At 59.2% G+C, this 14,714-nt stretch overlaps 1 protein-coding gene across 3 annotated transcripts in view; it reads left to right on the forward strand.

The window, feature by feature from the left end:
• Zcchc14 (zinc finger CCHC-type containing 14) overlaps nucleotides 1-14,714 on the forward strand; it is a 43,726-nt gene that overhangs the window by 22,582 nt on the left and 6,430 nt on the right. For all 3 annotated transcript variants that reach the window (XM_063247749.1, XM_063247751.1, XM_063247750.1), the window contains exons 3-8: nucleotides 4,479-4,552; nucleotides 11,261-11,332; nucleotides 12,676-12,785; nucleotides 13,381-13,475; nucleotides 13,555-13,609; nucleotides 14,036-14,279. In XM_063247749.1, coding sequence (XP_063103819.1) covers nucleotides 4,479-4,552; nucleotides 11,261-11,332; nucleotides 12,676-12,785; nucleotides 13,381-13,475; nucleotides 13,555-13,609; nucleotides 14,036-14,279 — 650 coding nt within the window. The remainder of the gene's footprint in view (nucleotides 1-4,478; nucleotides 4,553-11,260; nucleotides 11,333-12,675; nucleotides 12,786-13,380; nucleotides 13,476-13,554; nucleotides 13,610-14,035; nucleotides 14,280-14,714) is intronic.

Below are 14,714 nucleotides of genomic sequence, written 5' to 3' on the forward strand. Positions count from 1 at the left end.
GGAGGGAGGGATATGGAGAGCATGGTCTAGGGCCTGGTACCACTGGGTGAACTGGGGTCACGGCGTTGTTGATCACACTAAGGTCTTTTACCAGAAGATAGGACCCCGTAGGCGTGAGTACTGGGGGAACAGGAGTATTGTAGGGTGAATGGGTAGGTTTGAGAAAACCGTTGTCTAAAAGACACTTGATGATAGGTTTGAGCCCTCGTAGGTGTTTGGGAGCTAAAGGATATTGGGGAACGCGAGGAAAGATGGAAGGATCTCTGAGATGAATTAAAACAGACAGCATGGGTGACGCGGGTGGCGCTGGCAGTGTCCCAGACTATCAGATCAGCAAGGGAAGAAGGGAGAGGAGGGGACGGGCTTGCTGTGCACTGTGGGGTGTTTGGAGCATGGGAGCTGTGGGAGGGAGAAGGTAAGGGAGAAGTGAAGCTTTTGGGGGAGATCCCTGCCTAAAAGGGGTGTGGGGCAGGCTGATATTACCAGAAAGCCGTGGGGGCAGAGGAGAGTTTGGAGCCTGCATGGGATGGCCCTGTGTGAAGAGGCTGTGTGTGTTGGCCGTCAACACCCGGCACAGAGACTGAGGACTTAGTACAATGGCCTGAAAACTCAGGAAGAAGCCTATAGGATGCCCCATGTCTGTCAGAGTGATAGTGTTTTACCTGACACCTCCAGTGGGACCTGGGGCTCTGAGAAGGACACCTTAATGGGGGCCGTGGGCCCCGAGCCCCGTCAGTCTTCAGCAGCAGGTCCAAGCAGATCAGCCAGTGATGAATCTAGTGGTGACGAGCTCTCCTGGGCGGGCAGGGAGTTGGAGGATGGCTTACCCGCTCTCTGGCGGCCAGGACAGTCGCTCTTCCAGGGGGCAGAGGAACTTGGGGGTTGGGGCCTCCCCCGCCCGGTGTCACACCTGAAGCATGGTCCGGGAGGGGCTCCGGCAGCTCCACCTTGTTTTGTTTCCCTGAGTTGGGAGCCCCAAGCGCCACTGCTAAAAGATCAGATTGATGTTTAGCAAGTGTCTTTTTTGTGCCTCTTTTTCCTCCTTTTGAGTTTTATCTCTGTTGTTGAAAACATGAAAAGCCAAAGGTCTCCCCGAGGGGTTCACGTTTAGCTTTTTGTAGTTTTGCACGAATGTCAGGAGTAGACTGAGAAATAAAATAAGAGTTAATAACAGTTGTCTCTTCATGAGAGTCTGGGTTTACATTAATACACTTAATTAAGGTGTCCCCAAGTAAGAGGTGTCAGGAACGTAGCCGAGTTGTCATCAGCCTCTTGGACTTGGTCTAAAAGCGTGTTATGGTTAGTATAACTTGTGAGCTGTTTTATTAAGGCCCACCTTGTACATTCAGTCGTCTCATGTACTTTATAAGAACCTTCTCCACCTGGGTAATCCCAGCTCAGGTCCTGTTCAGCACCACCGCAGGCCCGGAGTCGTTCTCAGCAGTTATGTGCCTTATATCTAGATTGACTTCCTCTGGAGCTGCTGGCCCAGCTGAGCCTGCTCTCGTGAGCTGAGGGCGGTGTTCAGAGTCACATAAACATCCTTGAAATATAAGCCATAACAATTATAACAGTTATGAATTCAGGCTCTCTAATATAATTTTGAGGGTCAACCAACAAGGACCCTAATTCATGGTTGACCTGAGACAGGTCAGCGAGGGGAAGAGGACCGTGAATATGAACTTGTCCCTCAGGCCCGGCCGTTCCTGAAGGGGGAGAGGGACTGGGAAGACTGGAGTGGGAGGCGTAGATGGCCACCGAGCAGCTGACCACCCAGCAGGTGTCTGTGGGCAGTTACACATGTGGCAGGGACGCACGAGATGGCGACTGCTTACCATGAGACCCGCAGCAAGATGGCTGCTGCCAGTTACATGGCGAGAGAGCACAGGACGGCGCCTGGTCACCGTGTGACCTGCAACAAGATGGCAGCTGAGGACCGCGTGGTGTGAGACTGCAAGAGGGCAGCCAAGTACCGTGTGGTCTGCCAGGTGGCTGGCACAGGAGACGGAGTGTGGTGGGCCCGTGGGAGGATGGCACCCAGGAGTAGGGGCACAGAAGAAGGCGGCCGTCCAGTGGGACAGGTGGCTCAGGTGGAGGGGACTGAGGGTTAGGGACAGCTGGGTGAGGGCGGGCCGGGTGAAGCGGGGCTCAGAGCCCCGGCGAGAAGGCGCAGAGTTGGGTCTTGGGGAACAAAAACAAGAGGCCGTTGTCTGGGGGTCCTGGCGGAGCAGAGTGAGCCAGGGATGATACTGGGCTCTGCCCGGGACTGGACGAGAGAAGAGCGCGTCCCCAGAGTGGGAACGGCCAGGACGCAAGGGGTTCTGCCAGCTGGCCGCTGTGGTGACAAGAGTTACGCGTCCTGCAGGGCCGGGGGACAGACGTTCTCCCCTCGGGCCGCTGTGAGGCCGGTGGCTTGGCCAAGCCCCTTGAAAGATCAGTTTTGGGGTGTCTGTAGTCTTCTTTAGGCCAAGAGCACTAAGGCTGTGAACCAGGCACCCCAGAGGTGTTTTGGGGGACAGGAAGTGACACTCCCACAGTGACTAAAGTGGAGGTGAGCCCAGGGAACAGCTCTGCCTCCGGATGTAGGGGCTGTAGCTGCCGAGGAACCCGGAAGCTGTCCTGGGTCACACTCACCCAAAGAAGCCGTCACCTGTTTGCAGGTGTGACAGGGAAGGTCCCCAAGGACAGGAGGGACAGCTCTGCTCGGGCTGTCCCGCCCAGGGAGCGTGAGAACTGGCTCTGTCCAGGGACACAGCTTAGGAATTCCTAAGGCGCCTCGGTTGCCCCCGGAGTGTGAGAACCCCGGAGCGCGGTGGCTCTCCTGTGACAGTGAGGTGGCTCGGTGCTGGATGCAGGCTGGCAGCGGCAAGTAAGTGGGTCCTGGAGGAAGGAATAGTGGCCCATAGGCAGGGGAGCCCCAAACCGGGGTGACCCCCGCGGCCAGCACACTCTGCCGATTTCCTGGGTTTGGCACCAAAGTGTGAGCAGGGGGAAGGAGAAGATGGCTTCGCGGAAGATGCGGGGGGAACCTCTCCGAGGGCTTTGGCCTCCTCCTCCCCGGACACGGAGGGCCGAGGTTATGTGACCTCGGATCAGGAGGGGCGCCCGGGCAGGCGGTGCTGAAGTGCGGAGGAACTGATTGCAATTCTCTTCGTGCCCAAATGGGAAAGGAAGTTGTAATTGGGGCTGAAGGGGAGGGAGGAGGAAGTGGCCGTCGGGGCACGCGTCCCCCCTGTGGCCTTCGCCGTGTTAGACCACCGCCAGGGTGTGTAGTAACCTGTACAGGGCAGGAACCTTAGAGGTGACCCGAGCGGTGACCGGTGGCCGCTCCCGCACACCGCGTCCTTCCCGGTGTCAGAGGAAGGGAACGGTCCTCTCCTATGGGACTCCTTCCGGTCAGGCGTGTTTGAGGTCTTCGACTCCCAGTCTGGTGGGCCCTCGTCTGGTGCACCCCAGGGTGCACCCTCGGCCGCAGACTGTTCTCGGTCTGGGCCCCACTGGCGGGTGGGATGGCGAGGCACAGGCCACCTGCCTGGCTGCTGGCCAGTCCCGAGCGGTGCCCGGCGGTGTCTGAGCGAGCTCTGTGCTCTGTGGTGTGGTGGTGACCCGGGAAAGAGTTTCCAGCAGAACTGTCCTGGGCCGGAGACCAGGCCTGGGCCGTGGCTGCTGAGGATTTAGGCCGAGTTTAGCGCTGCCAAGGAAGGGCGCTTCACTGTTGGTGTGTGTAGCGGTGCGGGGGATCGAACCCAGGGCCTGTGCTTGCCGGCAGGAGCTCTACCACTGAGCTGCATCCCCAGCCCCGTGTTAGTCAGTTTGAGCTTAGAGGCTTGCGTGTGGCCGTGGCTGCCTGCCACTGGGCCGGCAGCCCACGGGACAGTGTGGCCCCCAGGCACAGTCGCAGATGTTGTTTGAACTCTAACACCTGTCAGGCAGGACTTCACAGGGCTGCACAGGTTTCTGGGAGCCCCCACATCTTTGGTCCCCGCAGCTTCTGGGGAGCCCTGCATCCATCTCCCAGACACAGCCTCCAGCTGCAGAAGAAGGTGTCCTGGGGGCCAGTCATGCTGGAGCCACGTCCACTGCCGCACGAGGGCAAAGGCTTCGGGCAGGGAGGGAGGTGGCGCGTCCCCCTGACGGTGTCACTCTGTGGGGGGATGGACACACAGCCGGGACGTGCAGGAGGCCGGGGGCTGGAGGGTGGCTGCGGGCCAACCCAGGGAGAGCGGGAGCCCTCCGACTCCTGGTCACCCCGAGAGGCTGCGTGGAGGCCTGCTCCTGTCAGGGTCTCAGGTCAAGTGGGCCCTCCTCTCCCCGTCCCCTGATGTCTTCTGTGGGTGCCTGGGCAGGGTCCCTGGCCGGCCGGCCCAGGTATTGAGGGCCTCGCTGTGGAATCACTGAGCCCCTACGCCGAGTTCCCAGGAATGAACCGACACCTCACCTCGTGGTGTAATCTTGTTCTTGTTTTTGTTTACTGACAGTGAGCGTTGAAAAGATAGACCTGAAGGGACTGTCACACACAAAAAGCGACAGGAACGTCGAGTGCGCCTTCGAGGTAAGACGCTGCTGTCCCTCTGCCGCAGCTGCTGTTCCCTGAGCGGGGTGGACACAGTGTCCAGTCCCTGCTGGCGCAGGGCCGAGACCACTCCTGGGAGGGCCGGTCAGGTGCATCTCTGTCGCGTGTCCCCAGGACGGTGGCTGAAGCCAAGGGTCCTGGGTGGGGAGGACGTTCTCAGCACACCTGGGGGTCTGGGGAGTGTTGATTCACTCTGTGCCCTGTGCGTGGCAGTTCCAGGGACCAAAGGTGCCCGTGAGGACCAGCAGTGGGCACGGAAGAGGTCTCCAAGGGGACCTGCACCCCGGGTAGGCGGTCCCCGTGTTGCCCCAGTGGAACCGTTCCCTAGAAATCAGATGTACCAATGTGGGATAGGAGTCCACATCCACGCTGGTGTGGGGTGTCGGTGCCCATCCGAGCTCACGTCCTGGCTCAGTCCCAGTTCTGCGTGGACCTTGACCTTGCTCAGTCTCGTGGTCCCAGAGCGGGGCCAGCGCCTCTTCCTCCTGGGCAGCAAGATGTCCGGGAGAAAAGACCATTCCCGAAGCCTCCATGTGTGTTCTGTCCCCGTAGCTCAGTCGAGGCAGGGAGCTGTGCTTGGCTCGCCGTGTCCCTCCACAGTCTGGCTGTCACCTGCCCGCGCGCAGTGTCCGGGCTCCGGTGACTGTGTGCGTCTCTGGCCGCTGACTGGTCGTGATGTGTGCCCAGTAGCAAAGGCATCTGGGAAGTGCCCTGCGTGCCCGCCTTGAGCAGGGGCCAGGCTCCCGTGGGCTGTGGCAGCAGGCTGCTCCTGCTCCAGGATGGTCCTGTGTGACCGGGGAGGTGCTGATCACGAAGAGTGGTGACGAACCGTCACGTGTGGGGCTCACGGGAGAGGAGGCCGCTGGAGCCTTGGCACAGTAGGGTCCCTAGGTGCCAGCGTCCCCAGAGCATAGGAGTGGCAGGCTGCACGGGGTCAGGGGGTTTCCTGGTGGCCTCTGTGTTCCCTGGGCTCCTGGATGTACGCTGTTGGTGCCCGTGGACCTGGCTGCTCTTCACACCTTCCCCTGCCTCTGCATCCTGCCCTCCTGCCTCCCTGAGAGGGATGTTGCTGTCACCGTCAGCCTCAGCGGGGCCGCATTGCAGGAGTGTGCTGTGCAGGAAGTCACCTCACAGTGGATCCTGCTTCCGCTGGGTCACAGTGGGCCTCAGCTTCCCGTCCCTGGGATGACCGGGCTGTGTCCACAGCACTTGCCGAGATGACGTCACAGCCAGGGCGGCTGCAGCCTGTTGTAAGGTGTGAGCTTCTGAGGGCAGACCTGGTACACAGAGCTCTAACCAGGACAGGGAGAAGCCACTGGCGCTGTCACCAAAGGACTCGGACGCAAGCAGGTGTGAGGAGCTGCTTCGAGGCCAGGTTGCTGGAGAGTGGGAGCCCATTCCTGAGAGGTGCCGGGGCCCAGGCAGGCTGTGTCTGCCCCTGTGGTGCCATTGTGTGCAGGTTTGCGCTGTGCCTTCTCTCTGTGAGTGGCCGGCTGGAGGGCATTGATGGTGTTGCTGTGTATGTGTCGGTCACATGCCACATGGCAGCTGTGCCTCTGCCGCATCTCCCTGAGCCTGGGGCTGCTCATTGGAGACCACAGGAAGGGTGCGCAGTGCACCCTCGGTGTCCTGACTCTGGCCAGTGCCCCAGGCCCCAGTTACACTGCTTCAGCCCACACCGGGCCAGTGGCCAGCAGCCAGAGAGCCCTGGCGCCCGTGTCCTGCATTCTGGCTTCTTGGAGTCCCCAGAGAGAAGAGGAATTGTCCTGGGCCACGTGTGAAGTACACAGTGTAGTGGACACGTAGAAACGGTAAGACTCCTTTAGCTTTTAAATGTTTTGACATCACACTGAAAAGAAGGCCGTGGAAACTGGGCTAGCGGGGCCTGCGAGCTGGTTCTGGGAAGCCGATGGGCCGGTGTCTAGCTTCCTAAGTGTGGCCACGATTCCCAGTGAGGTCTTGGGTGCTGTCCAGCCCACTGCCCCCTGCCCACACCCCACAGTGTTCTGCCATCGCCTGCAATGTGTGGGGCTGCGGGTGTAGGCACTGTCCCCGGGGAAAGGTGCCCTCCATGCCACAGTGAGGGAGCCCTTCACACCTGCTGGGTGTGCCAGCCCCCAGCTGCAGCACACCTCCCGCTGGTAGAGTGTGGCACAGTGGAGAAGTTACGACAGCGCTCTGGGGTGACCGGCAGGTCCACTCTCTGCACGAGCTGCACAGAACATTCGCCACAGCCTTCTGTCCCCAGAGGATGGAGGCACAGCAGCTCCCAGGGGTAGGAAGGAGTGGGCAGTGGCCCGTGCTGGACCTGGTTCCTAAAGGTGCTGGCTGTCCGAGTCCTCTGACGTCGGTGGGCGTGGATCCCTAGTGTATGGGCTACTTTCCTCCCATTGCTGAGGCAAAATACCCAACACTAAAAAAAGTAAGACAAGGTTTATTCAGTTCAGTTTGTGGAGTTTAGTCAGCTGACTCCAAGGCAGGGTGGTGTGGCGCAGGATTGCGTTCAAGGTGCTAGAGGGCAGCAGGAGCAACCAGAGCCGCAGCAGGCAAGCAGGCCCTGCCCCTTACAGCGTGCCCAGGCCCCCCAGGGGCACGGCGCTCCCTCCCTCCGTCCCTCCCTGGGGATCTAGCTCAGTGGTGTAAGCGCCTGCCTGGCAAGTGCAAGGCTATGAGTTCAATTCCCAGTAACCCAAAAAGAAATGCTCACCACCAGCATTGTCTATCAACATGAGAACCATAACATTTCCTCCACTGGCCCCAGAAGAGCCACACACAGCCCTTTATGCAAAAGGCATTTAGTCCATTTGTGGGAGTTGCCGAAGCCCGAACAGTGTCAGCACTGCTGAAAAGTCCAAGTCCCAGGTCTCCCCTGAGATGGAAGGCAAACTGGTCGCTACAGCCCCCTGTACAAATGAAAAGTTAGACACTTCCAGTGTTCCATGGCATACGATAAAAACATTTTCATTCCAGAGTTACAGATGGGGATACAAAGGATTGAAACCCATCAATTCCCAAGTCCAGTGGAGCACACATGAAGTCCTGTGCTTCCACGTTCAGTGTCTGAAGCAGTCTGTGGCGGAGGCTGGAGAGACTCTGCCCTCATGGCATCCTGGGGGTTGCAGGCCCACAGCTTTCTCTGAGGCCCGCTCTGCTCTCGGGCGCTCCCTGTTCCTGGAGTTTCCAGACTCCTGGGGTCTCCACTGCACCTTCACCCTCACCCTCCCCGCTTCACACACTGCCCCTCGGCACACTGCCGGGCCTCCCGGGCCTTCTGAAATCAGGGTGCAGAAGCCTTCTTAGCCCCACAGCTCTTGCATTCTACATGCATCTGACCTCAGCATCACACGAATTCCGCCAGGCTCTGCCGCCAGCTGGGGCAGGACCCAGGCTCTCCCTCCTTGGCTGTAGGTGTCCGGGGCCTGGCCGCTGAGCACTCGGAACAGACGGTGCTGCTGCCGCTCTGGAGCCTGGTGCTCTGCAGCTCTCCTCAAAGCAAAGGCTTTCGCTTTTGCAGTTTTGAGGTTGGAGAATTGCTGCTCTCTGTGATGCTCTCGGCTGTCTTTATATTTTCCTGTTTCTTTGTAGCAACCAAGATCTCCTCAGCTCTATCTTTGCAGGCCATGGTTTTTTTGTTTTTAATTTTTAAAAAATTATTTTAGGGCTGGAGATTTAGTTCAGCAGCGTACAAGGTGCCTTGCAAGCGTGCCGTCGTGAGTTCGATCCCTGTTACCGAAAAAGAAATTATTTTAAAGAGAATAAAATCAAACAAAATTAGAACAGTGAAAGTGGTACAGGACCTCAAAACAAGATAATAGGAAATCAACAATAGCTACCATAATGCCTCTTATTATCTGCAAAATAGTTATCCATACCATCAGACACAATAAAATCAAACAAAACAGAACGAATAAAACCAATCAAAACAATGAAAGTGATACTACTTCAAAAGATAATAGGAAATCAACTGGCTACCATAGTGTGTCTTGTTATCTACAAAATAGCTGCCTTTCCCATTAGATATAATAAAGTCAAAACAAAATAGAATAAAACCAAACCAAACAAAACAGTGAAAATGATGCAGGGCTTTAATAATAGAGGATTAACAATGGCTACCCCCTTCAGAAGGAGACAGATCGCCTATTGTTATCCCCTAAATAGATGCTCAGGCTACCGGCTTTAGGTCTGCAGTCAAGCCCTACCAGCATCGAGCTGTCCTTGGATTCCGCAGCTGCCGTCTCAGTCTGTGCTCCTCTGAGGCAGCCGGGCAGTAGCGCTGCTTGTCTCCCCGCCCACCCCTGGCCGGCTCACAGGAAGGCATTAGCCTCTGTTTGGTTCTCTTCCTGGCTCACCTGGCTGCTGCCGGCTTACAGTGAGCTGTGCAGTGACGGGACGCCAGCCCTGGGTCTCCTGGGAGAGGGATGGGGAGGGCGATGTGTTTATGCTGAAGAGGGGTGGCTTTGTTGAACCGTGGTGGAGGGCTACACACCACGCGTGTGTGTGGTTTGTGGTCAGCGTGACTTGGAGCTCTTTAAAAGTTATTTGAAGATGCCAGGTGCAGTAGGGCGTTTTTGTAGTCACAGCTACTCAGGAGGCTGAGGCAGGAGGATAGCAAGTTCGAAGTCACTTAGTAAAACCCTGTTTTATACTTCAAAAGGGCAGTGGGTGTAGCTCTGGTGGAGCCTCAGCAGGCCTGAGGCTTTGCCTTCAGTCTGCAGTACCAGGAAAGGGAAAAACAGAACCCCAGAAAACCTTCCTTTAGCCTCCTGAACTGGGAAACTGAGGTAAAGGTCCTTTCAGTCAGCGACACAGACAGCGAGGCTGCGCTCCCGGAGACACAGCTGGCAGAAGCGTGTCTCTCGGGGACCAGGAGCTCGGTCCCCAGGCTGGCCCCGGCCACAGGGCTTCGCGGGAGAAACTTCCCGCGGGAGCCGGGTTTCCTCTCTCCTCCAGGAGTCGGCTTGGTTTTCGCTGAAATCGTAATTGCCGGTTACCAGTTACTGAGGAAGCCAAATGAGTGTGGGAAGCAAATGATAGAATATTTTTGAGTGTAAGATTAGTGTGCATGCATGTGAGGTGTCAGTATTGTATCAGCTTTTCCACTTGCTGGAAAGCAGGACTGAAAGAACTAAATGTTTCCAAAGAAATTTCCTTGTGACACGTGATGAACAGGAAATGAATCACACAAAAGATCCCCAACTTCCTCTGAGGACTGCAGAGTCGTCGTAACTCGGCAGCCAGCCAGTGGGTTGCCAGGGCAGTCGGGTATCGCAGGACATTAGGTTGCTAAAGTGCATAAATAAACACCCCTGCCATGGAGGGCCGGTTCCTTTCCTCCCATCAAAAAAAAAATAAAGCTGGTCTGGTCCATCTCAGAGCAGAGTTAGCCGCGCTGGGTGTTGGGTTCTGCTGGCCAGGATGAGTCTCAGGAACCGCAGAGGTGAGTTTTCACTGCTGTCAATTTGAACGTGCGTCATCAGAGAGCCCAGGGACCCTACAAGATGTGACCAGGAGTCACAGGGGCCCCAGGTGTCTGGGGCTCCCCCCTCGATGTGCTGGGGCCCTCAGGTCACCTGAGTCATGTGGCCGTTTGCTGCTGGGCTTCGGGTCTCCGTGGGGCTGTGTGAACTGCGGGCTGGAGAGGCGTGCGAGGTGTGTGGGTGCTGTGCAGGACGCGCTGTGCTTTGGGGGCGAGGCTGCTGCTGTGCCTGGAGCCGGAGCCTTCGGGCTCAGAACGGGCTTGTGGTGTCTGCTCAGCAGGGGACAGAATGCCGTGAGGGCGCGCGCCTGCCGCAGCAGAGGGGTACGGGGTGCAGGTGTGGGGAGTTCAGCACGGAGGTGCCTCCGTGTTACCTGGACTTGGAGAGCTTGGTGAACAGTGGACCTGGCACCTGTCGAGGGGACAGCTGGCCACAGCAGTGTGTGCTGCCAGGCAGCGGGGGTGGCTCTGGGTCTCAGCTCCTGTGCCCTAAGCCAGGCTTCGGGTGAGGAAACACTCGGGGCCTCGAAACCTCTGGCAGCTCCTGGCTTTTAGGTCGAGTTAGCATTTCACGCTTCTCAGCCAGCCCCTTCCTGTCCCTGGGGCCACCCACCCTGGCATCGCATCTGTGCACAGGAGCTGCCCCACACGTGCAGGGCCCATGCTCAGGCTTGGTGGCATCTCTGCATCTCCATGGGATCTGAGGTGACCACACGGGGTGGAGATGGCAGAGACGCAGCTGTGCCTGGGCCCTGCGAAATATTCTGCAGCCCCTCTGTCTGAGGCCCCCCGGGCTCACTGCTGGCTGGTGTCTTGCCTCCTCGGAGGCCTGCTTCCCTCTGGGGCTGTCCCTGTGGTCCTCAGGGCAGGTCCCAGGGCAGAGGCGCCCCCTGGGGTGCTCCTGACTGCCCCCTGGGTCGCATGGTCGTGGTCAGGAGGAGGTTTGCTGGAGGAAGCAGGCCTGTGCACACGTCAGGGTGTTGTGAGGTTCTAGAAGTTGCAGGAGTAAGCTTTGCACCCCACGCTCTGTTAACTTGAACAGTGGCAAGTTGGGCTTTAATGGACCCGAGTTCTGTGACTTCCCTTGGGAACAAGTCCCAGGGTCACTGCGTGCCCCGTGCCCACAGGTCCTGCCCTGCAGTCCAGCCTGGCCACGGTGCTGAGGCTCAGGGTCAGGGTCTGAGTCCCAGACTCGCTTGTTTCTTCCCAAGGTGCTGTGGTCTGATTCATCAGTGACGTCTGTGACCAAGTCGTCCTCAGAAGTGACCGAGTTCATCTCCAAGGTAAGGCCGGGTGCTCACGCTGGCTAATGTTTACCCTGCTGGCCCTTGGCCTTCTTGGGCCTCCCGTTCGCCTTCCCCGTTCTGGAGAGTTCTCGGGCGGGGTCTCCCTGAGTCTCCCTTCCCCTGGCCCCGGCTCTCGGAGGCCCCCGGCCCCGGCCGTTGGGCAGCCACTCGCACCCTCCGTGGCGGCTGCTGCGCCTCCCGCTCTGCCCAGAGGCTCCCCTGGTGTCTGGCTCTGCCCTGATGTTCTGCTCCCGCTTCCCCATTTCACGTCTCACAGTGAAAGCCTGTCACGCCGAGACTCCCCCATCCCTCTGCCCCTGTGTCCCTTGCTGGGCCTTCGGCTCAGTCCCTGCGTGAGGTTCCAGCGGCTGGCTGACTCCTGAGTCTCCTAATTGACGATCCTTCCAGCCTCTCTTACTTTCTGCTCATCTCACAAAGTTTGGTTGGCTGTCAGGTGTCACGTCAGTAAGACGGGGACGGAGGAAGGAAGCAGCACTTACACTCCCAAGGAGCGCACTGTCCTGGACAGGGCCTCGGCGGGGTCTCAGGTTGTCCCAGCAGGAGTGGCCGGCGGGGCCCCTGTTGCCCCTGTCCGCCTCGGGGTGGAAGGGGACCGCAGCCTGGGTCTTGTTCTCCCGGGGTGCGGAAGGCTCCTCCCCTGCCCCATGCCCAGGGGCGCTGTGGTGCTGAGCCTGGGGGGAGAGGAGCCTGCACTCCGCCCGCCCAGCCTCCTGCCAGGCGCAGGGCCTGTGTCGCTGCCCTGGCCCCTCCCCGCAGCATCTGCCCTCCACTCTGGGCCTGGGCGGGGCCTGGGGCCTGGGCATCTGTGCCTCTCCTTTGGAGTCTTCGCTGTGGTCTGCTGGCCCAGGCACGGAGCTGCTGCCCTCCACTCCAGGGCCAGAAACAGTTCTGGGCCTCTACCCTGCGCCCCAAGGGCTTTGGCCTTGATGGAAGGGGCGGGGCCTGAGGAAGAGTGGGCACTGTGGTTTGTGCCTGTCCCCCTGGGGTGCGCTCCTGTGCAGCTGCGGCACGCTATGGGCATCGCCCATTCCACCCGTCCCTGGCGACCACTGGCCTGTGGTCGCAGGTGACGTAGTGTGTTGGTCCCCTTGACATGCAGCTCCCCAGGTGGCCTGCAGCTGAGCCTCCGATGGACCGACCGGTGAAGCTGGGGCTGGGCGGTCCCTGAGCGCACCTTGCTGCAGTGGGACTAAGCGGACGGGAGCCAAGCGTAGCGAGGGTGGACAGCTGATGGCCTGGCCGGTCCCCACGGCCTCGCAGCGCCGAGGGCTCGCTCAGTGCCCGCCCTCGAGAGCTTCCTGACTCGTCTGCTCTTTCAGTTGTCCCAGCTCTGCCCCGAAGAGAACCTGGACAAGCTCATTCCTTGCCTGGCCGGCCCAGACCCCTTCTACGTGGAGCGGAGCCACGTGGACCTGGAGGCCGGCCTGAGGTGGGCAGGGCCTCCGGCTGCGGGTCTCCGTCCTCCGAGTGCCGGGGGACGGCGTTGGGGGAACCGGAAGTGCTGAGGCCGCAGCGGGGCTGGCCCAGGGTGGGGTGGCCCTGCCAGCAGCCCTCAGGCCACGCTGCTGTCGGTGCCCTGTGACGCCGTGGCCACGAATCACCTTCAGGAGCTGCACGTTTGTGGCACTAGTGGCCACAGCATAAGGGGAGGAAGGCGGTGAGACGGTGGGCGCTAAATCAAAGCAGGGGCCCAGGCCTTGTGCTGCCCACCCGCGCTCCGGGAGGCTGAGGCGGGAAGGTTGCGAGCTGCAGCCCCGCCCAGGCGACCTAGTGGCTTTCCCAGGCTTGTCTCAAGATTAAAAAATTACAGTCAGTAAACATGGGCTGGGGAACGTAGCTCGATACGCAGGGGCCTGGGCTTCTTTCAATACTACAAAAATATTAAAGCCGGCACTTTAATGAAGCGAATGGTTCTTGTAGCTATTTTTCCCTAATAATCTTTTTCTCTTAATTAAAAACTAAAATTCCTCCCCTAATTGGTTTCATTAGTGCCTGGTTCATGCTGACAGAACTTTAATTTTCAGGTATTTGGCTTCATTGCCATCTCATGTCTTGAAAAACGACCACGTGAAGAAGTTTTTCAGCACCTCGTGTCCCCCACAGCAGCTGCAAAGCCCAGGTGCGTCTGTCCCCCACCTCGCAGGCAGCATGACTCTGGCCTACCCGGGCTGCCACACGCTGTGTTTTCTGACTTCTAGGTCCTGGCAACCCTCCCCTGCCCAAGGTGGGCACCGTGATGGGCACGTCTGGAAGGTGAGCCCGCAGCCGCCGTTTCCAGTGAACCCAGCTGTGGTGGCGCTCAGGGGACTTGGGCAGCTCCGGCCCAGCTTGAGGCGTCCCTGGCGTCCGAGCCGTGGGTTTTGCTTTTTGACTCTTCTGAATCGCCGTGTTATGTAGCAATAACACAAGCATCTCAGTCTGGTGGTGACAGACACCTGCCCGTGTGCACAGGGATGCTCACACGCATGCGCTGTGCCTGCCCGCAGCTGCCATGGGCGGGGCTTGGGGTGAATATGGGCGGGGCTTGGGTGGGATGGAGGGTGTGGGAGGGGCCTGGTGTTCCTGAGCTGGTGGTGGGCTGGGTGCCCAGTGCCCTGCAGGAAGCGGAGCTACCTGAGCACCCTTCGGCGCAGGCATTGCCTGAATTTGGTCCCCTTGCCCGCCTGTCTGGTCCCGCAGGCCCGTGTGCGGCGTGGCCGGTATCCCCTCCTCCCAGAGCAGTACCCAGCACCACCTGCCCCACGTGGCCGGCCCAGGCTCAGCGCTGGCCTACCGCGCCCAGGTGGACCCGGCGCCCGCCATCCTCATGCCCCCCGGCCTGCAGGCCCCTCAGCCACAGGAGCAGAACGGCATCTTGGACTGGCTGCGGAAGCTGCGGCTGCACAAGTACTACCCGGTCTTCAAGCAGCTCACCATGGAGAAGGTATGCGGCCGAGGCCTGTGCCAGCCTCCTCCCTGGGCAAAGATCCCGACCCGGTGTGGGGCGCTCCAGGGGCCTGGGCCGGGCGCGCCCTGCAGCCGGCTGCCCAGGAAGGCGTTTTTACAGTGAAGATCTGACCGCTGTTTTGGTGTTGCTGCTGGTGCTGTTGCTGTTGGGAAAACCCGAAGCAGCCTTCAGTCTTGGAGTCAAACACCCTGCTGGGCAAGACGGCTGGGGGCTGTTAGCAGTGAAATCCTCGTGTGTGCAAAACTCTGTTGAGCCTAGAAGTGAAGCTTTTAAGAATATTTATAATGACCTCAGTCTGGGTTGTTTGTTTGTTTTGATCCAGGCTGTTGCAGTATCGCAGTCAGGCTGGCCTTGAACTCACTGTGTATCAGCCTGGCTTCAAACTCATGGCCATCTTCCTGCCTCAGCCTC

This window comes from Cavia porcellus, unplaced genomic scaffold (genome assembly GCF_034190915.1).
Source record: "Cavia porcellus strain 051 isolate PalLab524CR breed Dunkin Hartley unplaced genomic scaffold, mCavPor4.1 scaffold_4, whole genome shotgun sequence".
NCBI classification, from domain to species: Eukaryota; Metazoa; Chordata; class Mammalia; order Rodentia; family Caviidae; genus Cavia; species Cavia porcellus.